This window comes from Pantherophis guttatus, chromosome 3, assembly GCF_059756535.1.
Source record: "Pantherophis guttatus breed Tessera chromosome 3, ASM5975653v1, whole genome shotgun sequence".
NCBI classification, from domain to species: domain Eukaryota; kingdom Metazoa; phylum Chordata; class Lepidosauria; order Squamata; family Colubridae; genus Pantherophis; species Pantherophis guttatus.
The window spans coordinates 34,004,788-34,028,029 of NC_142065.1; the positions used below are offsets into that span (position 1 = coordinate 34,004,788).

The 23,242-nt window shown below is 38.0% G+C and overlaps 1 protein-coding gene across 1 annotated transcript; it reads right to left on the reverse strand.

The window, feature by feature from the left end:
* Window positions 1-1,899: 1,899 nt before the first annotated feature.
* LOC117663686 (BPI fold-containing family B member 4-like) lies at window positions 1,900-21,342 on the reverse strand. The gene is made up of 15 exons (XM_034414048.3): window positions 21,257-21,342; window positions 19,005-19,191; window positions 18,414-18,518; window positions 16,928-17,074; window positions 15,839-15,899; window positions 15,227-15,290; window positions 14,274-14,365; window positions 13,252-13,419; window positions 12,311-12,355; window positions 11,202-11,357; window positions 8,821-8,888; window positions 4,530-4,572; window positions 3,711-3,774; window positions 2,221-2,297; window positions 1,900-2,005 (listed from the first exon to the last, which is right to left on the reverse strand). Exons 2-15 carry the CDS (start codon window positions 19,136-19,138, stop codon window positions 1,982-1,984), a joined length of 1,248 nt encoding a protein of 415 aa, XP_034269939.3. The 5' UTR covers window positions 19,139-19,191; window positions 21,257-21,342; the 3' UTR covers window positions 1,900-1,981.
* Between the last annotated feature and the right edge of the window lie 1,900 nt (window positions 21,343-23,242).

Genomic DNA, 23,242 nt, shown 5'->3' on the forward strand with positions numbered 1-23,242 from the left:
TGTAATAATTCTGAATAGAGCAGTAAAGTCTCACTATTGCTTCTTGTGAATGTCGACTGCACCTTATAATGCATCAATCTTTTAGAGAAAGAATATTAATAATTATTCTGTTGGAATCAAATAACGAGTTAATTGACTTACAAAGAGGAGTGCTAACTACTAATCCTTTCTCAACACAAATATATTGATAAACTCACTCAGCATCCCATTTAATGGTCCCTTTCTTTGAGCATAGCAGCTCCGCTTCCATTATACATTGAATTACAACCTAGGGAACCACATTTCAGCCTATTGTGTTCTATGAACCCATCATTGTTTTATAGTTCAATATCTTGGGCAAACCCAGGCAATTCAGCTAATTAATAAATTAGGGCTATCCATAGGTAAACATCCTTCCTATAGGTTTACCATTTGTATAACTAGAGTATTAACAGTACCTGGCATTATTATTTCAGTAGACCATGGATTTCATATGATGGACTGCTTCCTTATCTGGTGATTTAGCTAATTCCTTTGCAACTGCTCCTTTGACTCTTTATTAGCATTATGTTTGCATAAATCTACATATCTCTTTCTTTAAATCTCTGGTTTCTGACTCTACAGCCAAATAAAGTTAGTGCACAGATGCTCACAGCAGGGAGAGGGAGGAAACCAAAGTAAAGAAAGTCTTACTGCTTCTCTGTGTTGTGAGCTTGACACTTATCTCTCACTCTACAAATCTTGTTATGTCCTTTGAATAATAAATAAACCAAGCCTTCACCTTAGAGTACAGGGAGCTACTCCCTTCTTTCTCTCAGCATAGCATTAGGGTAAAATGTCAATTCAGAGATGATGGGGAAAATATTTGGCATGTTTAATAAGCAACACATGTCACACTGCTTATCAATCTGGGTTACTGATTTATGGTGAAGTCAAACAACTCTGGAAACTGGGTAATGCACTGCCATTAAACCCTGGCACTATCGAAGCATTAGAGAAACAGAATCTTGAGTTCAAATTCCCAACGCAGAGGGAGTTGGTGAGATTATGCATATGTAGCAACAGAATTGAGATTTGAGAGCCAGTTTGGTATAATGGTTGAGATACCAGCCATGAAACCAGGAAGCTATGAATTCTAGGCCTCCTTTAGGCAAGAAGGTCAGCTAGGGGTCAGTCATTGTTTCTCTCAGCCTGATCCACTTCACTGTTGTTGTGGGTAGGAGTAGTAGATAGGTTTGCCACCTTGGGACAGATAGATGATAGCTAGCTAGCTAGCTAGCTAGCTAGCTAGCTAGATATTAAAATTTAGTAATAATAACAACAGACTTTGCTTTTATATTTATAATTAGAGGCTACTGGATCATTGTCAATCATCATCACTGCTATAATTCAGAATAAAAACAGTATTTCATATGCAAGTGTATACATACAGATGCATGTATAGAAAAAGGGAATATGAAAGTTTCCAACTCAAACAGGAACAACGAGACTGGGTGAACTTACATTGCATCAGACAATCATGGAAGTTTTCAACCTACCAGTTTCATGTTGCCATAAACCTGGTAATATGGTTAAAGTACAGCCATCCCTAGATGGATATACTCCAACAACATTCAGACCACTAATTTAAACCTGACTGTGTAATTTTCAGTATTCAGTTTGGTATGAATTTTTGTACATTGCCTACTTGGCTTGTTTCTCTACATACAAAACTTCAATGATAAAATAACATTTCATACAAGCAACAAGATATTTTAAAGATGACTCTCCCACCAAGAGGTGAAGTTCTCAATTTTTGCATATTTGGGAATCACATGAACAATCTATTATGGTATACTGGATATGCAATTACAACAGTCTGCATTAAGAGCCTTCACTTTCTAAAGATTAGAAGCTGAAAATGACGATGTGTTAAGAGTTACTATTATCAACATGAATTTTGATCTCTTTTAATGTTTTCTGATTACTGGATGATGTTGATATTGCAGTTTCATTGGATTGATCACATTGATATCACCAGGCCACCCTACAAAAGAAAAGTCATAAGTAAATGTGCAATTTTGTGGCATACCATGTTTCAGCCTAATGGCATACATGGAATTTGATTAACAGGAGGAAGTATGACATACATAATGTCTGTCAAGAACAATAACTTCCTCCTCTTAGAAATGTGTTATATCTGCAACACCAAGATGACTACTTCTGTGTCAATGGAGAATGGATGTGTACGTCTGTGCTTACCTCAGAAAGGGCAATATTGAGTTTTGTCCATTTGATGTTTAGAACAGAAGGCAATATAATCCCTCTGCGAAGCATTCCTAAAAGATAAAATAACCAATTTTCAGAATTAACTGGGTATTACTTTGCTAACCAGTTCGAAATATGCTAAAATTATATTGAAATCCTCCAGATGATTGGGGATGTTAAACCAAATTAGGATGAGCCATATTATTTTCTTCATCACTGAAGTGATGAAGAAAATTCATGCTTTAGTCACTGAAGCAGTAGGTGTGAGCTTAAATGGACTCCAGAGGATGGTAGAGGACAGGAAGGCCTGGAGGAATGTTGTCCATGGGGTCGCGATGGGTCGGACATGACTTTGCAACTAACAACAACAAATATTATTTTCTTAAACTGAAACTTATATAAATCTCCTGGTTTTATTTTTATTTATTCATATTGGAAAGTCATACAGTATAAAATGAGTAGTCATGATTAATCTTGTAGAGCATGTCAGGAGGCATATGGGAAAAGTATATGAGGTGGAAAATAAATCTTTCTTCTAATCTATAAATAGATTGATTTTTTTTAGTCCATTTTCTACAGTGTATTAAATAAATTGCCCAATATTGCCTCTCTGACCAGTACCACTACAGTCATGTTAGAAGCACCAAAGTGCTTCTGGGTTGAAATGTTTGAACAGTGACATCACCTGGGGGGATGCCCAGATGGGGGCTCCTTTTAATGTCACCTGGAGCTTCCTGTTCTATTCCAACAATTAAATACTATATCACACCTGACTGGATGAGCTACTCTGGTCCATGGCAAAAAGCCATATGTACAAAACAGTGGTGGGATTCAATTTTTTTTTACTACTGGTTCTGTGGGTTTGGCTTGGTGGGCGTGGCATGGCATGGCATGGCATGGCATGGCATGGCTTGGTGGGCATGGCTTGGTGGGCGTGCAGGGGAAGGATACTATAAAATCTCCATTCCCACCCCACTCCAGGGGAAGGTTACTGCAAAATCCTAATTTCCTCCCGATCAGCTGGAACTTGGGAGGCAGAGAATAAATGGGGGTGGGGCCAGTCAGAGGTGGCATTTACCGGTTCTCTGAACTACTCCAAATCTCCACTATCGGTTCTCCAGAACTGGTCAGAACCTGCTGAATACCACCTCTGGTGCAAAAGCCCTTTTATCAGCTGCACTGAAGGCTACATTATGACTTCTCCAAATTGGTCCTTTGACAAGAAGTACTGGTGTTTTTTAAGGGGGAGGGGCATGTCTAGAAAGGATTCCTTTGATAGTCTGTTCAGCCCTATAGAAAACCTAATCACCATCCTAATAACCCAAGACAAAATAAAGCAACTGGAACAGGCTCAGAAATGTGACTATATGTTAATCTAATTAGCAACAGTTGGGGGCTTTTTTCTGAACATATTTTCTCTGTGATATAAACATTAATGAGAGCTTTCTCAAATGAAGTCCTATTTTTCTGTAGACTGTCCTTACCATTCATAACTGGTAGAAACCTGTTTGTGTAAACATCATTGATGTAGTCATAGAGCTTCTGCATCTGGAATGTATGATAGTTTCTAATTAGAATCAGAAAGGGAAAGGAATCCCATATCTAAGAAAAACTATATAAGTTTTTCAGTAGGTGGTAGCCTCTTTTGTGTGCTACTGTAAGCTTGAATATCTTCCAAGCAACCTTGGAGGATATAAGAAAACTGACAGGGTTGCATCTATTAATATTTGGATGGCCAACAAGTAGGACATCCCAAGGTTGTAGACTACACTGAGACGGGAAAAGATGGTGGCAAACCATTTCTATATTACTGCTCAGAAAACAATATACCTGTGATGACCAGGAGTCAATTCATACATTGATTACTGTTTATATAATGTCTAAATGCATTCAGTTTTAGTTCTTGCATTAAAACCATAATGCTGTTTCTGAACCAGATAGAAATAAATACATACACAATCATGGGAATAAGAAGGCATATAAATATAGAGATGAAGAGTTCTTCATCTAGGGCAATCTGCCGCATCCTAATGTCCTGCAATTGTGTTGGAACCCCAATGTTCTGTCAACGTAGTATTGACAGCCCCAAAATAATTTAGTGGCACCAAGGTAGTGAGGAGAGTATTAGTAACTGAGTATAAAAGTTGCAGTCAGTGTACCCAGGTCCTTTTCATCAGATTCTCAATTTCCATGATCTACGTGTTACTATGGTATTAGGATGCCATGCAGGGTTCATTATACCATGAATAAAGTTTAATGTAAAACCATTTGATTTGCCTGTGACATAACTCAAGGAAACTTACATTGGTAGGGCCAACAGAAGAAGATGCTTGAAGAATGTCAAAACTGTAAAGAAAAAAATCAGGTGCATCTAATTAGAGGGAGGAAGCATGCTATGAATTGAGTGAAAGTGGAAAAGAGAAGTAGCTTGGTAGCTGCACCAATTTTCCAGACTGCCAAACTATTTCAGACACGAAATTGACAGGTCTTTTATTTTGAATCCATCTGCTAAATATAGGGGCATTGTTCTCCAGAATTTCTGAAACACAATTCCCAGCAGCCTTATCAGTCAATTCAGCAACATCTGGAGGACAACCAGATGTTTTATTACTTCCTTAAATATATAGAGAAAGAGTGTGTTTTTCCTATCCAGTTAGAGGGTTTTTTTTAATTTAAGTTTTATTTATTTATTTAAGTTTTTAAACAGCCAAATAGCTGACACAACCTGGGAAATTACAATAATACACCAAAATATACAATTTGAATAGGAACACATAGACATAAAATGTAATCATTATATAAAACTAAGCAGCTGCAAGGCCATCATTGCAAAACTAAAACAATATGAATTAAAATGCAATTGAAATACAATTAAAAGCCAGTTAGAAATCATGGGGAAAAAGAAAAGTCTTCACATGGTACCAAAATGCTGCTAGTGTGGTTGAATCTCTTGGGGAGATGCTCTCATTAAATACTCTTAAACTCCAGGTAGGTACACGCTGGAGAAGCTGCTACTTAGCCTGGACCTAAACCATTTTATGCCTGTAAAGGCCAAACACATAATTATGAATTGAGTCTGGAAATAGACTACCAATTGATTAGATAGTAAAGAAGTTTACAGACCATTCTAGATTGGGTTTTTTTCTATCCTGCTTTCCAGACTGTATCACATATATACTCCCACGTGTTTAAAAAAATAAATGGGGAAAGAAGATGAAAAGAACTCCAACCCAGCCAAATTTGCATTACTTATGTGTGACAATATTGTGGCCTTGTGCCATCTTCTTAATTGGAAATGATACTCTAACTTTCCTTTCCAGCTCCAGTGTGGAAGATCATAAGAAAAACCGTGATAATCAGATTAAAATCCTATCTAGTCTGAGAATTCTGTCCACAGTGACTAATCAAGTGATCCATTCATACAGACTCAAATCCATTCTTTCCCCCAGCTATTTCTGTGAAGAGATACTACTGAAGAAATTGAAGGTAATATATGTAATATATTTTTAATATTTGGATTTTGTAAGCCTCCCAGAGCCTAATGGAGTGGGTAGCCATAACAAATTTGATATATTAAATGAATATATAAATTTGAAAACTTTATCTTTCACAAATGTTTTAGTCTGTGTCTAAAGTTCTAAAAAAAGATTAAAGCAATCTGGTTCCCTTATGTTTGGATCAACTCCCATCAGACATAAAGAATTAATTCAGCTTCTAAGCAGTCTCCCTATTTTAGACCTTTATTATTTCCTACATTATTAAGTTCTACAACTGCTTACCCATGTAGTTTCCTATTTCTGACTAATTTACTGCCTTCTTGCAGCTCTACTCCAACAACTCTCCTGACATCTCTGTACTATAAAACTCTCATTGTTATGACCTTTAACTGTTGAAAAGGTGCTTCATAGGGAAACACTTTTTGAACCGAGGTACCTCAAATGAGCTAATTTACAGAATGAGTCCAAAATCCAGGACCCATGACTCCTGAGGGAATGAGATTTGGGTGAGTTGTGGCTGCTTCAGAACTACTGGCTGCTGCTGCACAGCTAGGCTATTGCTATGGTCACTTAGCCATCATTTTCAACATTCCATGAGTTTTCTAGCCAGTTTCTCCATCCCTTATTCTCTCCCTCATCCAGCAGCAGCCTGTTGTGGCCCACCAGTGGAGCTGGCAGCAGATTCAGACAGTGAGGAGGTTGAGGAGGAACATGGGCCAGTCCTGGAGTCTGGGGAAGGCTCTGATGAGCGCTCTGCATTGGAGGTAGAGAGGGGGCCAGGGCTGTATGCCAGTGATCAGTTGCCTTCAGAGGCAGATATCAGTGAGGCAGACGAACAGCTGGAGCCTGTTCCCAATGTGCGCATGCACAGAGTTGCCAGACGAAGGGAACAGCTAAAGAACAAGGGTCAACTTGAGAGTGAGGCCACAGCAGTGGTGGATTTCTCCTGGTTCGGCCCAGTTCGGCCCAGTTCAGCCAAGCCGGTAGCGGTGATGATATGACGTCACCGAACCGGTTCTCTTTGTTTGGAGGCTGCCCGCCACCATGTTATTCTTACCTTTTATTTGGCCCCGCCCCCAATCTATTTGCTGCCTCCCGAGCCCCAGCTGATCTGCTAGAAGGAAAAAAACTGTTTAAACTTTTGCCGCGGGGCTTCAAAGGGCCGCCCTACAGCTGATCAGTGTTAAAAGGCAGTGTGGTGGTGGACCGGTGCCTCCAAAAACAAATGAGTAGACTGGTGCCTCCAAAAATAAATGGGTAGACTAGTGCCTCCAAAAACAAATGGGTAGACCGGTACAGCTCTGCAAGCAGTTAAAAGTCTGGTAGACCAGTACCTCTGCTAAATCCTAAAGAATTGTCACATGACCATCAAACCACACCCACAAAATAAGCCACGCCCACAGAACCGGTAGTAAAAAAATTTAGAACCCACCCCTGGGCCACAGGGGGACAATGAATGGCCCCTCCCAGAGGGAATAAAAGAGGAACAAAAGGGGAGTGGAGTTTGCACGAGACAATTAGTTCATTTAATTGGTTCGTGACTCTCAGAGATTTCTTGCCAAGTTTTGAAGATATTGGCCTGGCAGTTCTCCAAGCCAGATAAAGTTTGTGACTGTAAATTCTCCCTTGAAAGACTTTGCTGTATGTGAATGAGAGGAATTCACATTAACTTAATAAAAAGGGTTTTTTGTCAGGACAAGGAGTCTGCTTCATGCTCTTGGGAAGCCTAGGTCAGAACACAGCCATTTACCTGCCTGCTGAAAAGGGGAGGGAGGGATGGAGAAAAAAAGGGAGGAAGGAACCCCCATGCATCATTCCTGATCCATGCTAACCTCCTACCCATGTGGTCCAGCAACCTATGCTGTCCTGCCACACATCTTCCCTGATTCATACAGCACCACTTGTGCATCTCCACACACCTTCTGTGACCCACGTGGCACCTTTTGCACGGACCTTTCCCAATCCACAAGGCCTATCTTCATTCCCTGAACTGCACAGAATGTCCTGCACAACCCCATGCACCCTCCCCGATTCATACCATCTTCTATGTACCATTCCCGACCAGCATGGCACCTCTGATGCACCCCACATATTCTTTATCTGCACCCCTGTGTACCTTCTTACTCCCTCCCCCACTCAGCAGCAGTCATTTATCTGGCCTTGAACTTGCTGCATCCTGCTGGTTTCCCCACTGACTTTCTCCCTCCAGGCTTCCCACAAGCCAAGTAAATGGGGAAGTCAGCAAGAATTTGAGGGAGGGAGGGAGGGAGGGAGGGAGGGAGGGAGGGAAGGAAGGAAGGAAGGAAGGAAGGAAGGAAGGAAGGAAGGAAGGAAGGAAGGAAGGAAGGAAGGAAGGAAGGAAGGAAGGAAGGATGCTCCATGTCAGCTTTCCATAATGGGGAAGCCAGCAGAAAGTCAGAAGTTGCTCCATTTCCCACTGCTTTTTTGCCATCTGTGGCCCTTCTGTTTCTCTGATTGGGTAAGAAAATGTCTCTGAAATGATGACCCAGCAGGCCATGGATTATTTCAGTGTAAATAACACTATTGATCCTCTGGCAGCTATTATAACCCTGGTTTGGAAAAAAGTTCTGGCAAGTTTTAGCCCAACCAATCCACATGTGCAGATTGTCAAAAATGGGACGTGATTATGTCCGGGTGAGTGGGTGGAGCCTCTGGCTGCCGCCCCACTACTGGTTTGCCTGAATCGGATAGAACCGGCTGAATACCACCACTGCCAGATGTCTGTTAAGGAATATACATAAATTCTTCCATTCTCCATCATTCAGTCAGAACTGAAAAAAATTCTTGGATAAGAACCTTCTTGGATGAGAAGCAAAGCATTTTCAAGGAAAAAAAACAAGAAAGTAATTTTGAAAAGCACCTTTGGGACAAGGAAGAAGAGGAGTTAAAGAGGAAATCTCCCTTATATTCCCAAATAAGATTAAAGAATGCTTAAATTAACTCCCATTGATTCTAAAAAGCGAGCTATATTTTCTAGTTCTAACATTTACCATTGCCAGGGATTTACAATATCTTATTATTCCAACACATATTTCTTGATATTAAAAGAAGGGAAAACTAGAAGAAATATCCATACCTGTTTTGTGACAATATAATGAATAATTTGCCATTAGAAGCTGAAAGCTTTGCTTGGAAGGTTATGCTCTACAATGAAAAAAGGGGAAATCATTTCACAGTTTGAAATGCTGTATTTTTAATGATAGCATTAATTTGGTGGTGCATCTTATAATAAGATATTACCATGAAAGAAAATCTACAATTTGCTGCCACCATTAATCTATGTTTCAGTGAAAAATTCAGTTTATAAGATGACCAAATCAATGTTTAGGCACATGAAATCAAATAATATTTGTTTGTTTGTTTGTTTGTTTATTTGTTTGTTTTTTTATCCCAGTTTTATTATTTTTGTAAATAACTCAAGACAGCATACGCACATAATACTCCTTTGTCCCAACTGGGTGATTATTTTCCCCACAATAACCCTGTAAAGTGGGTTGGACTGAGAGAGTGACTGGCCAAAAGTCACCCAGCCAGCTTTCCTGCCTAAGGTAGGACTAGAACTCACAGTCTCCTAGTTTTTAGACCAGCACCTTAGCCACTATACCAAACTGCCTCAATATCACATAGAGCCAGTTCTTCTCGTCAAAAAAATCTAGCCAATGAGTTATAGGTAGTCATCTCAATAAGAAATTCCTTAAAATTCTTGCATCCAACAAAAGCTCTCATTAACAGGATAAAGAAAATCCTCTTGCAGCTTCCCTAAAACTATTCTAGAGCTTTGGAGTGTTTTTCAAACTAACAGGGAAAAATAGCACAGGGTCCTGTAAGGAAGAATAAAAATTTCCAAAAACTCTCTTCATAAGAATAGAAGCCACTGGTGAAGAGCCTCTCTGATCCATTCTGTGTCACTCAGTGGCCAAATAATTGCATTTGGGAAGCACCCTGCTACCATGGATAGTAGGGGACATTGTGGTCCTCTCCCTCTTCCAGGAATTGGTATGTAAGACTGTGTAAGTAGTAAGCATACATCGAGATTGATAACCAGTTTTATCTAAAGGTAAAGGTAAAGGTTCCCCTCGCATATATGTGCTAGTCATTCCTGACTCTAGGGGGCGGTGCTCATCTCTGTTTCAAAGCCGAAGAGCCAGCGCTGTCCGAAGACGTCTCCATGGTCATGTGGCCAGCATGACTAAACACCAAAGGTGCACGGAAAACTGTTACCTTCCCACCAAAGGTGGTTCCTATTTTTCTACTTGCAATTTTTACATGCTTTCAAACTGCTAGGTTGGCAGAAGCTGGGACAAGTAACGGGAGTTCACCGATTATGTGGCACTAGGGATTCAAACCACTGAACTGCCGACCTTTTGATCGACAAACTCAGTGTCTTAGCCACTCAGACACCACCACATCCCTTGTTTTATCTAGTTTTCCATAATTATCGAGTGCCTTAAAAAAGTGTTCACCATTACCCTGATGGCATCATAGTTTAACTATCAGTTTAATTTTCTCACTCTTATTTCACTTATTGAAATTCTTGTATCAGTAGATACAAGAATTTCAGTAGTCAGGCTTTGGATCAGTAGACAGATATCTATTGGCTGTAACCCCAAATATATTATATACTCATACATATTAATATATTATGAGTATATATCAGGGTGAAATCTAAAATGTGTTACTATCAATTCTGTGGGCGTGGCTTGGTGGGGAAGGTAATGTGACTGGGTGGGCATTGTCAACTTTTTTTTTTTTACTTTTAAAAGCATTTTTTCTACAACCTTAAGAAAAAAATGCTTTTAGAAGCCTCTGACGATCAGGGAAGTCAGCTGGGATCGCCAGAGGCTTTTAAAGGCATTTTTTTCCTACAACCTCTTCGGCTGAAGAGGTTGCAGGAAAAAATGCTTTGAAAAGCCTCTGACGATCCCAGCTGAGCCATGCGATCATCAGAGGCTTTTTTTTTTACTTTTAAAAGCATTTTTTCGGCTAAAGAAGTTGTAGAAAAAAATGCTTTTAAAAGTTAAAAAAAACAGCCTCTGATAATTGCGTGGCTCAGCTGGGCATTGGGGGGGGGGGCGTGCAGGGATTTTTGCTACCGGTTCTCCGAACCACCCGCCGACATCACTACCGGATCGGGTGATCCGGTCCGAACCGGGAGCATTTCACCCCTGGTATATATACACCCATGTATCAAAGATGTACGTTGGAAAATTAATTAAGGTGAACTAAATTCATTCAAAAGTCAACACTAACATAGGTACATAAACAGTCTAGTGGCTAATATTGTTTGAAGTAGGATCATTCAAGTCAAAATCCCCAGGAAAATAGTAAACCTTAGTACTAAATAATTGCAGTGGAGCCAGTAATGAACTTAGGATCAAAGTAATGTGGTGAGGGCTTCACAAGTAATTGGGCCATTGGTAGAGATTGTGACTGGTAGAAATCAAGTTATGTACTTACAACTTCCAAGTGTAGAACAGACTGACCACGTACAAGCACCTCAGTGAAAAGACCTTGTTCCACTTTAATGTTCTGATTATCCATAGAAACAAGCGGGAATGTTGAGCCTCTTGTCTGTATTACCACAGGCTGTGGAGCTGGAAAACACTTAGATATCTGGAAACAAAACATGAGTTCGCTTATATAAAGGATTTCTACTTCACCAGGATAATAAATCTATTGTATTTCTTGCAACTAGTGAGATACAAGTTTTATTTTGTGTTTCTAGTGTCCTTTATTACATAAGCATTTGTGTGATGTAAATAAATAAACAAATTCTGACCTACTACTTTGTATTTTATAGATTCTGTAATTTTTAGAGAGATTATATAAAAAGATTTTTATATAGACTTGTTCATAGTTAAGAAAGAATTACAATGGATTTAGAATCAAATTACAGTCATTTTGGCTATGGTAAACCAATCATATTTTGCAATGGTGAATTGCTTGCGTTATCATAATTGTACACCATGTCATTCTACCAATGTTTTGAAGGCTTTGTAATGGCTGTATGAATTTGTCTTTGAGAATTAATTTCTTTATTTCACCTCTCTACAATTAAGCAAATTATTGGATTATATTGCTTCATTTTACTTATAATAACAGGATCAGGTTTATATTTTTCCAAAAATATATAATAAACCTAACAAAATTCTTATAGCATGAGGTTTTGAGTGCAGGCTCAGTAGTTGTTGGGGCTGACAAAAGAACTGTGATTATGAATAATTCATATTCAACAGAATTCAAATCTGACAAGTGAATTTGCAGACATGCAACATGTTAATGCAAATTCAAATATGTCAGTGCACATAAAAAGTAATAATTTAAAATGAATATGTAGTAATAGCCAATGGATAATGATAGCTTTATTTTCTTATAAGCAAACAAAACTCAGTTTTGAGATGTTGGACCCAAAGAAGTTCAACTTTCCAATCTTAGAAAGATCTTTAAGCCCCATCCAATTCACTGGAATTTAACTACTAAATGTAAAAATACACTATTACATAGTGAATATAAAGCAATTGATTTAGACTGCATAAAACAATGGCCCAAAAAGGAAATTCACTGACCTTAGGAATTGCATTTGCTAATGCAGTTGTCATGAGCCATTTCTCCTGTCAAAAAGTATTGATAAGTGAATTAAATTTGAACATCTGTCGCTGGCTTAATTTCTGAAATGCTTTCATGGATTTGCCTAAAGTCAGTTTCTCTTTCAGCTGCTGTTGATTTTAATACCCAGACAAATGGGAACAATAGATCCAAAAGTGAGGTAAGAATCCAAAATCCATGTGGTCTATTTTCCAGAATGGCCAAAAAGACAATCTTAAGAAAAACAAGTAATACAATATATGAAATTCTTTGCTACATAACAGTTGGTGCATTAACTAGTCCTGAAACACAGAATTGCATAATCTATTCAATCATTAGTCTTGTGTCTTTGAATAACAATGATTAGGGGACTGGAGGCTAAAACATACGAACGGTTGCAGGAACTGGATATGTTTAATGAAAAGAAGGGCTAGGGCAGGGATCTGCAACCTTGGCGGTTGTGACATTTTGAGTGACAGGGAGCCGCAGCAGAGCAGTGAAAGAGCCACATGTGGCTCCAAAGCCACAGGTTTCTGACCTCTGGACTAGGGGAAACATGATAGCAGTGGTCCAATATCTCAGGGGCTGCACAAAGAAGAGGGAGTCAAGCTATTCTCCAAAGCACCTGAGGGCAAAACAAGAAGCAATGGGTAGAAACTAATCAAGGAGAGAAGCAACTTAGAATTAAGGAGAACTTTCCTGACAGTTAGAACAATTAATCAGTGGAACAACTTGCCTCCAGAAGTTATGAATACTCCAACACTGGAAGTTTTTAAGAAGATGCTGGATAACCATTTGTCTGAAGTGGTGTAGGGTTTGCTGCCTAAGTAGTGGTTGGACTAGAAGACCTCCAAGGCCCCTTCCAACTCTGTTATTCTATTCTAACATGGAAGCTCAATGGCAGTTGCAATTATGACCTCACCCCTGCTTCTTTGTTAAGTGTGGCACTGCTTCCACCTGTCATAGCAGCAATCCCATAGCTAATAAAATCCTTGCTGAAGACCATGTGCAGGTTAGTTCCAGAATGTGGCATCACAAGGAATGGTGTGGTTGTGGGTGGTCTTCCTGGTAGAGAAATCTTGAATGTTGCCTGATGAGAATTACATGAAAATACAGAAGTATTCATTAACCTTTAAAGGCAGGATCAGTGGTGCTACCATCTCCCTATAATTTTAATTGAGTCTGTAGATGGTTCTGATAAAGTTGAGCCTTTCTTCCCCATCTTTTGGCTTTTAACACTGAAAAGCTAAGTCTACCTCCTTGTCTTTCATTCGTTTTGAGATCAATAAGCTTGTAGACAGTAGGGCATGATTTTAGACCTATATGTGGGGTTACATGTGTTGAAACTATTTGTTTTTAGATAAAACACATCTGAAGGATAGGAAGAAAGCCAAGCTCTCTCCTTCAGGTTTCTGTTGATCCATTTTTGATGGGAAACTATTTGTTTTGATCCCACTATTCAAAATGGGATTGGAGCAAAACTCTGAAACATGCACCTTAGAGGAGTTGGAGCACTTTTGAGAAGGTGGGTCTTTGAAAAACCGATAAAGGAGAAAGGGCCTTATTGAGAACAAAAAAGAATTAAGGATGCATGTAATGCATGTAAGAATCAATTGATAGTTTCAATGCAGGAATTGGAAGTATAAAATCTTGAGGACACCTATAGCAATCTCCAACCCTAGTTTATTAAGGTAGAATGTTTTGAATTTCTTTTTTCTGGTCTTTTTGCAGCCTGCACTTTAAACATAAATTCAGCCCTTTTGATATATATATGCAGAAATGGAATCTAAAAGGTTGTCAAAATTATCTTTAAACAGCAGACCTTCTTAATAATAAAGGCAGAAAAGAAGCTTATTGAAATTCAAGACTTGAGGATTAACAGTAATTTCATAACACAGCCAGTTCTTATCAGATTCTGAACCAAAAGTCAAAAGTAATACCTGCCTGATATGGGACCAGGAAATGTTTTGCAGTTACCGTGGGGGAACCTGTTAGATCATACTGGATGGCCTCAAATGCCCCAACTGGAGCTGCAGCTGCAAAAACATTAAAAGAAATCGTTCACTTAAGTATGACTGCCTATAATAGTGCTTCTCAACCTTGACATCTCTAAGATGTATGGACTTCAGCTCCCAGAATTCCCCAGCCAATTAAAGTTCACACATCTTAGAGTTCCTAAGGCTAAAAACCATGATCTACAATCTTATCAATTCATGGGAAATGGCTACTTATGCATTTCCAAGTGCCAAATTCAATAATTGAGACAAATTTCTGCAAAAACTGCTCACATTAATTTTTATAGAGAGAAATATAGAGCTCTTTTACTAAGGGCTAATACACTGCATTCCACCCTGGAGTAGGACATTGCAGTCAGCTATATACCTATACCATCTGCTGATTAGAGGCTAACTGATTCAAACAAATTCACCAGCTCTGCTCCACTTTCTTATAACTCTATTTTAAAGTATGATTTACAGTAAACTGGACCAGCCCTTCAAATTCAGGATGTCTTGAAACAAATGACTGCCCTCTGTGAAGTGAGATAAGTATCCAATTTGCATGTAGGTAATGAAATATGGGCCATTTTTTTTTCATGCAATAAGGCAATTAATTGCTATTTGTTATTGAAAACTATGCTGCTCCAAGATTTGTGTAGAAGCAATTCCTAGAAGCAGTGGATGTTCCAGAACAAATACTGTTTTGAGTTATCTTTAATAAAACTCTGTGAAACTGAACACCAGCTGTCCTCCTTGGAGAGTAGAGTATTTGGATAATCAGTTGATTTTCCTTCCCAGATATGTTTTTCAATTAGCCCCTCGGTGCTGTTCTCCAGAATGTTTTTCTTCCTCAGAAGCATGATAAAGACTGATGTTTAGTATATATCATCTGCAACTTACAATTGAGCATACTCGTAAATGAGACGTTAAGAAGATCAGCCACCAGTTGAGTGCACTGATGGATCTTAAAGAGAAAGACAGGATAAAAATAAAATAAATTTGAATTATATTCAAAATATACTTGAAAATCAAGGAAAGGTGTTTGTCATATGAAAACCTCTGTAACTATTCTGCACTTGTAAATCAAAAGCAAGGGGGAAAAACCCATCATGTATCTAAATGACACAGTATTGCAAGTCATTACTAATCTCCTCCCTTGTATTGCTTTTCAATTTTGGAGTGATTAAATCTCATTTAAGTACTCTACATATATCTATCAATTGAAACTTACTCTTTTAGTTTAATATAAATTGGCATTCTCTAGTAGGGTATCATCCAGATGTTTTGGGAATACTACTCTTGATACTGCTATCCAGCATGGTGGGGTAGAGCACCTCATGACCACACCAGATGGGGAAAGCTAGTATAAACTGAAGGTAGTAAGATATGTTCTGCATTCAATATATATTGCCTAGCTTTCAACCTATACTGAGGTACTATTTATCACTTTCATTAAAGCAAAATTGTTAATATTTGTGTGTACTTTACGTGGCAGTACATTGGCCAACTTACCACATCAATCAAAATTGTCCCGAGCATAAACTGCATGTTCTTTTTAACTGGATCAGCTAGACTGAGTAAGATAAATTATTTTTGCCGTTATTTTGATTGTGTTATTATGCATGTAAGACCTTTAATGTTAAAATAAATGTTCAGTCTCTACTTTATATTGTAATCTTGGTCTTAAACCTACATTGACTAAATAGGATTAGGATGAGAACTAGAATTGTCCAGGCAAATGGTTCTCAACATTTTCTTCACCATGGACCCCATGGACCTTTTGCAGCCACAGACCATGACCACGGACAACCAAGTTTTAATTCAAGAATTAAATCATAACATAAAATCATAAGCCTTCACAGACCACTTGGGATGACATTGGACACCCCCCCCAGGAGTCTGCAGACCACAGGCTGAAAACCACTGGTCTATGCATTGTCATCTCTTTTATCCCTTTGACTATGTCATAGGTTTAATCAAAGGTTCTCCTAACTGTAAACAATCTATCCTGATAGAAATAACTTGGACCTCAAAGCTAAAACTAATGAGATTGGCTGTAACTATAGAATCCTGCAAGTCTAATTATGCTGAATTTCCTCCTCTTTCATACTCTTGTGAATTAGGGAAGTGTCTGACCTGCTTAGTAATACTATCTGGCTGTCATAGATTTAACATATATTTTCCCTCTTGTCACTTTGGCAGTAGAGCAGTAGAGCTTACATATGTCCTCACTCCTTACAACTTTAGAAAAGAGCCATGATTAGGCCACTAATATAGCTCCATATTTCCATCATTAGCTTCATTAATTTTAAGCCCTGATGGCACAGTGGTTAGAATGTTAGTTCAGGCTAACTCTACCTCCAATCTGGAGTTTGATTCTGACCGGCTCAAGGTTGACTTAGCCTTCCATCCTTCCATGGGCAGTAAAATGAGGACCCAGATTGTTGGAGGAAAGATGCTGACACTGTAAACTGCTCAGAGAGTGGTGTAAAGCACTATAAGTCTCAGTGCTACTGCTATTGCTAATATCCTTATCTGGAAGCAGAATTTTTTGGACATATATCTTTGTCAAGTAGCCTATGAATAATAATAATTACTCACCTTTTCTGTGGTTTGATTTGAATTTCATTCATGGAAATTTTGGAAACTTCAGCGGTGAATATTTGTTCTTTGGAAGGATCCCATAGAAGCTTAGATATAACATCTACCTTGACTTTCACTGATGCTCCAAATAAACCATTCCCAGTGCTAAACCCCAAGAATAAAGGGAAAGGAAACAAATATCAGCTACAGGAATTGTGGATTTTGGCAGAAAATAAACTTGTCACTGAATGCACCTGTGTCATTCTAAAAGCCATCACAATCTCTTTCCTGATGTTAATAATATTATGGGGGTGGGTGGGTGTCATTTTAGTATAATTAGGTCTGCATCACAGCCAAATTTCCAGACCATGGAAAAGTCCGTGTATGTCTGATCCAAGTCAAACGTTTCAATCTATAATTCTATTGTTCCACATCTATATTTGTCATTTATATGCATATTTAAAGGTGTACTTTGTCTCAAAGTATTATATTAATCAAAATATATGTCTCAAAATACACGTTAACAAAAAGTACTGTATGTTTATGGCTATTTATTTCTGGATATTGTGTTACGACATTTGAAAAAAAAATGTAGGACAGTCAATAAATGGCAAAAAAAATGGGGATGAACTAAATTTTAGTTTTATGAGATTTGTGCACATTTGGACCACAATACTATGCTCATTTTCCAAAAATAAAGTCCCATTGATTTCAGTGGACCTTACTCCTAGTTCAGTATTCCCCAACCTTTCCAGGTTTGCAGCCTGGCATGGGGGGGCAGAGGGGATGATTTTGTGTGAGAGGCAGGTGCACATGCATGTCCATGTGCACATCTTCATTTGTGGGGCTGCGAGCACTGGCAGCCACCGCCCATGCGAGTGCAGCTGCATGCACATATGCGTGCGCTCATACCAGCCCACCATTCACATGGCTCAATTATGAATAGGCCATGGCCGAGTAGCAGCCCATGGCCCACAGGCTGGGGACCCCTGTCCTAGATAAAAGTTGAAGATTTATGACAATTGAACATTTAATCAAATTATAGTTTTATTGGAAATCAACATAGTTATCTTGGATTGATTGTCCCCCTGGAAACATGGACATCTCTTAATTGTTTAGGTGCATTTGCTCTTATTAGAAAACAGATATTTACTCTGTGGATAGAAATCAGTTGTTGGGAATTTGTTGCACTGAATTCATTGAGTCAATAGATTTAAGATACAGATGGAAGAGCTTAACCAAAGGAAAGCTTCATCTAGATCTGGCAAACTGGCTGGTGAATTCTGAGAGTTGAAGTCCACCTCTGTTAAATTGGCCAAGAATGAGAAACACTGATCTATAGAGATGAGACACAAAGTACTCCTACTAAGAGATTAAATTCTGCTGCTGACAGAACCATATTGTCCAAACAGACTATTCAAAATGGATGGGAAAATGTCCTTGATGGTAGCCTAGGGTAATATGTGCCTTTCTTTTTGTCTATGCACGATCCTTGGCTAATTACCTTTTACCTTCTATGCCAATTTCAACTGGGAGAGAAAGATAGACCACATCATCAGGTGAAAATCTCATCAACGTTGGAAGAAATATAATTTTTTCAATAGCCAAACTGGGAGAAAAAGGTGAGAGAAAGTGAAAAGAGGGAGATATTCAGATTTTTTTCTAACAAAAATCTCCACTGGGTTTTCCTATTATAAAAAAAAAAAGTAAATTTAAGAATTGGTTAATTCTTTACAATCTGAAATGCAAACTATTGTTCATTGTTATATCAGTTGGTTTCATTTGTTATTAACATTCTTATGTTAATACAAAAGTTACAAAATTTTGACCTTAATGATGGGATGAGGAATGTTGTAGTGTAGTAGAACTAAATAATACAAGTTGGGCACAGTTGTTCCAGAAATGCAACACTATTACAAAAAAAGTTGGAAAGGCCAGGATCATGAAAAAATGTAACATACTTAACTTTGTCAGTTGAAGACCTAGCTAATTTAGTAACATGTGTGGTAATAATCATGGACATTAGCATTAGTTAAAATCATGCTATGCTCTTCCAAGCTTTACATGTGAGCAGTCTCATGATGGATATACTTACCGTGTCATACTTTGCATCAGTTTGAGCATATCATTGTTGTCAACCTTGTTTTCCAAGTGTCCAATTATATGTGGGTCTTCTCTGCTTTTTAAAAGCTTGTTTATGCCTTTGATTGTCTTAGGTAGAGACTTCATTAAGTCCAGTGGCAACAGTTGCTTGATTACCTCTGACAGTAAGTCTTGGATATCTAAAAATGGGTGATGTATTAAAAATAAGGAAATCAGACAACATGCCCAAGATCGGTTCTTTCAAAGACTCAGTGCTATGATTCATCAAAGTTAATAAGCTGACACACTTCCAAAGAAACAGCTGAATGTGATTTGAGGCATCTGTTACTTTTCTTAAACAAAGTCTCTTTCTAAATAGGGTGTGTGTGGATAAAGCAGAAGATGAGCAGCTTGTGTACTTAATGTTTTCCCCAGCACCATTATTGTCAAAAAGCTGTCGGAATAGAGGAGAAATACCTGCTCAGTCTTTTGGAAAAAGAACCTAGATCCAAAATCTAGGATAGTGGAGATAATTAATATGTAAAAAAAGGGTATTCTCTTCTGCATTTTTTATTAAAACGATAACACATGGGAAGAAAGAATTATACTAATATGAATTGAGAAGAAGCACTTTCTTTCCATAGCAGAGGTGAAGTAGTACCTACCAGTCTTTGTGTTGGCAGAAAATTACATATGTATTCTTTCTGTTGGCAATCTCTGGCCCACTAAAGTCACAATGTCAGTAAAAGGTCTTGTCCTTTTTATAGCGAACAGGGCATGTAAACAAACATGGGGGTGGTGTCTCCTGGCTTTATCTCTCCTATTCTACAAAAGACCATTAGCCAACAGGAAAACAACATCCATCAATAATGCGTCTTCAATGTGGAATGGAAGTAGAGTTGGGAAAGAAGTGAGTTTTGACAGATGTCTAGAATGGCAGCTATACCCTGCTGACAAAGGTGCTGATTTGACACTAGTTTTTCCTGGAACAATTCTAAATTAATGACCATAAGAAACTGAGTGTTCACCTGATATCACTTGATTATTGGATCCCCTTTGACCATACCCATGCAAAACATTTGTGCCAGATTTGTCCACTTTCTCTGTCAGCAATCCTTTAGGATATGGGTTTGGTGCTAGTCCAGCAGACTCCTAACTCTGAAGTCCAAGCAACCCAAACAACAGTTGGTATGTGCAGCAGAATTGCAAAAGAACAGCTATGAGAACTGGAAGGCTTGAAAGAATCACTATCTCCATTCTGCCCAAACCTAATCGGTTCTGAAAGACAGTGCTCTGAAGCAGGAAAATCTTACAGAATACAGGGAATTAGAGTTGATGACATCCCCCCCCAACCCCCCCCCCCCGGGATATTTATGTAGCAGAAGAAGAAGAAAACTCAAAGAAAATACTATTTCTATTAGGTGAGCATTAGGGTGAAGAAATTTATTTTATTCACATCCTGATTTGGTCCAGTTGTCCTGCATGGGAGATGAACAAATGGGACCTTGCTCCAAATGATTCTTAAAATAAGATTTTTGAAATGTCTTAAAATAAAACAAGCAACTAAAACAAACACATAGGCTATTATGATTAAATATTACTTCCAGTTTGGGAACCAGAATGTGTTGCCATATTAGTTATTATCGTGACCAGCGTATAAAGAGAATGCTGTGTTATCTGGACTTATATTTCATCTAGTGCAGCTAGTCCTAAAGAGTTAAACCTGTGAAGTTATAGTTATATAATCAGCTGGATTAGCAGTAATCACAGAGAACTGCTTATCCCAGTCATTTATTGAATTTGGCACTGAAAAATGTAATGATGGTAGACATTGATTTAGGTGAACTGAAATAGGATTAAATAAAATCTATCAATGGTTATTAACTGCAACTTTCATCTATAAAATAAAAGTTTATCTGGAACACTAGAAGAAAACAACTACAAACAAAAGTATTTCACTCACATGCCTTTTTTATGGCCATATAATGCTGTCAGAAAGCAGGACTAAGTGAACATTAGTTTGTTCCATTGAGACAATTTGTGTGAGCTTTATACATGCTGACTACAAAGACTACATTTAGGATTTTTTTTTTAAAAAAGAAGCTTTTGTTATAAAGAAATGTCTGGGGAGAAAATGATTTCCTAGAATGGTTTTCTTCTTTCTTCCATTTCCTACCCCTCTAAGAGTCTTTCTGATAGAACTGTTCCAAGTAATTACTCTGTACTGTGTGAAGTATTGTACTCTGTGTTGTGCTATTTACTTACAGGCATTTAATGTGGTATCACCGATGCCAATAGTGACAGAGGCACAAAATGCTCTACTTGAAGCTGAACCACCTTGACTCTTGGCAGCTCTGATGGACCTCTCCCCTTGACCATCGAATACATGGGCTGTATTTCCAAGCAGACTGACTTCCTGTTCTACCTTGCTGATTGAATCCATTCTGCTGCCTCGGCTTTTGCAGAGAAAGGAGATCAAAACCAGGTACCAGAGTCCTGGCATCCTTGGCTCTGAAGAAGGAAGGACCTTTGCAAAGAGAGAATCAAAATGAAGAGAGAATCAATGAAGAATGATCTAATCCAAAAATAGTTCCAATACCTTGAAAACTCAAGAAAAAAAACAACAACACAGCATCAACACATTGAATTGTCATTTTTCAAATGCTTCAATGAATGAATATGAAACCATTCCCTTCTTTACCAATTCACTGTGAAATTACAACATTTTTACCCATCTTTTATCAATGTGGCACTAGAGACAGCAAGAAACTTCTGGAACAATGCCTAGAAAAAGAAAGGGGACATAAAATAATGAGTGTTGCTTTGTGCTATGTTGTGTTCACTTTTTGGAAGATATTATCCTGGCATGCTGTTCACAGGTCAAATGCCACTTTCAGGTTCTTTCCCCAAGAGGTATTCTGCACCTAAATGCCCCTCTGTGCGTTACCTCAGATCCTCCAACCTTTCAGCCTAATATAGATTGCCCAGTTTATGTTAATTCCTGTAACCATATGCTTCTCTGATACTAAAAGTGAATTGCAAGTCTGGGGGCAACTCAATCCTTCATGAAATATTTATTTTTTTTATTTATAGCCATACTAACATTACTATTTAGCTCCTTTCCTCTTCATTTCTTTTTTCTTCTTTTTCTACCACTTTTTAACTTTCTTTTTCTTTTAAATGTCTTTATTCTGTAAAGATTTTTTTAAATAAAAAAGTATCTTTTTTTAAAAAAAAGGGAGATTTGCCAGGAATTGACAGCTGCCTGAACCAGCTACGCCACAGCTTCTTTTTACCTTATCATTTATTATCATTTTACCATCTTTATTAGCCTCCTCATCTGAAGGAACTTGCATCTGTGAACTGAGAAGATTTGCATTTCTACTCTTGTGTGAATCAAAAAAATCTCTTGCCTGTCTCTTTTGATCAGTAAAACGTATCCTGGATATTAAGATAATTTTTGAACAATGTAAGTGCAATGCTCATTGATAAGTGAGATGAAATCTGTATCTCCATAGTTGTCCAGTATTCTTGGAAGGCAAATGTTCATACAAAACTAGCTATCAGATTTTATTATCTTTTGCTTGGTTCCTGCACCATCCAAGAGATTCATTTGGTTTTGGCTTAGTGTGATGCCTAAACCAAATTTCCATTATAGTGTTAGCTGAGTTTACCTAATACAAATCAAATTTTGTAACTAACACCATAATGAAAATAAAGATGAACATCTAGGAAAGTTATAAGGAAGTTTCAAAATTCAAGAAGCTAAGAAAGTATATACTAAATTCTATCTTTTTTTTTTTTTTAAAAAAGGTCCTACTGACCTCCATTCTTCATGGTCGCCCATCTAGGTGGCAGTATCTAACTGACTTTGATTCGTTTTGAAAGCTAAGTTTATTAATATTTGAATGGGAGATTTCCAGAGAATATTGGAGTTGAAAGCTAGACTGAGAAATTAAAAAAAGTACTGGAAGTAGACAGCAGTAAACCATTTTCATATTGTTGTCAAGACAACTATATGGAGATATCGATGAAGTCACCAGAAGCCAAGCTTGACTAGAAGAAGAAAAAAAATGTACCTTTATTTGAAATGGCTTGCTCTGCTTTGTAGAGGAGTTTCCTTGTACCAATTCACTTGAAGATTCTCCCAAAAGTCCTCCTCACTTGTCTTTCACAATCCATCATTGTCCTTATCCTTTATTATGTAGATTAATTTTCTTATCAGAACCCTCCTGCCTTCTTTTCTCTTAG

Coding starts and splice junctions, on each gene's coding strand:
- LOC117663686 (XM_034414048.3), bottom strand. CDS start 19,138: ATGAAGTCTCTACCTAAGACAATCAAAGGCATAAACAAGCTTTTAAAA. Junction 18,519..19,004: donor CTGATGCAAAGTATGACACG/GTAAGTATATCC, acceptor TTTTTCTCCCAG/TTTGGCTATTGAAAAAATTA. Junction 14,366..15,226: donor ATTTACGAGTATGCTCAATT/GTAAGTTGCAGA, acceptor ATGTTTTTGCAG/CTGCAGCTCCAGTTGGGGCA.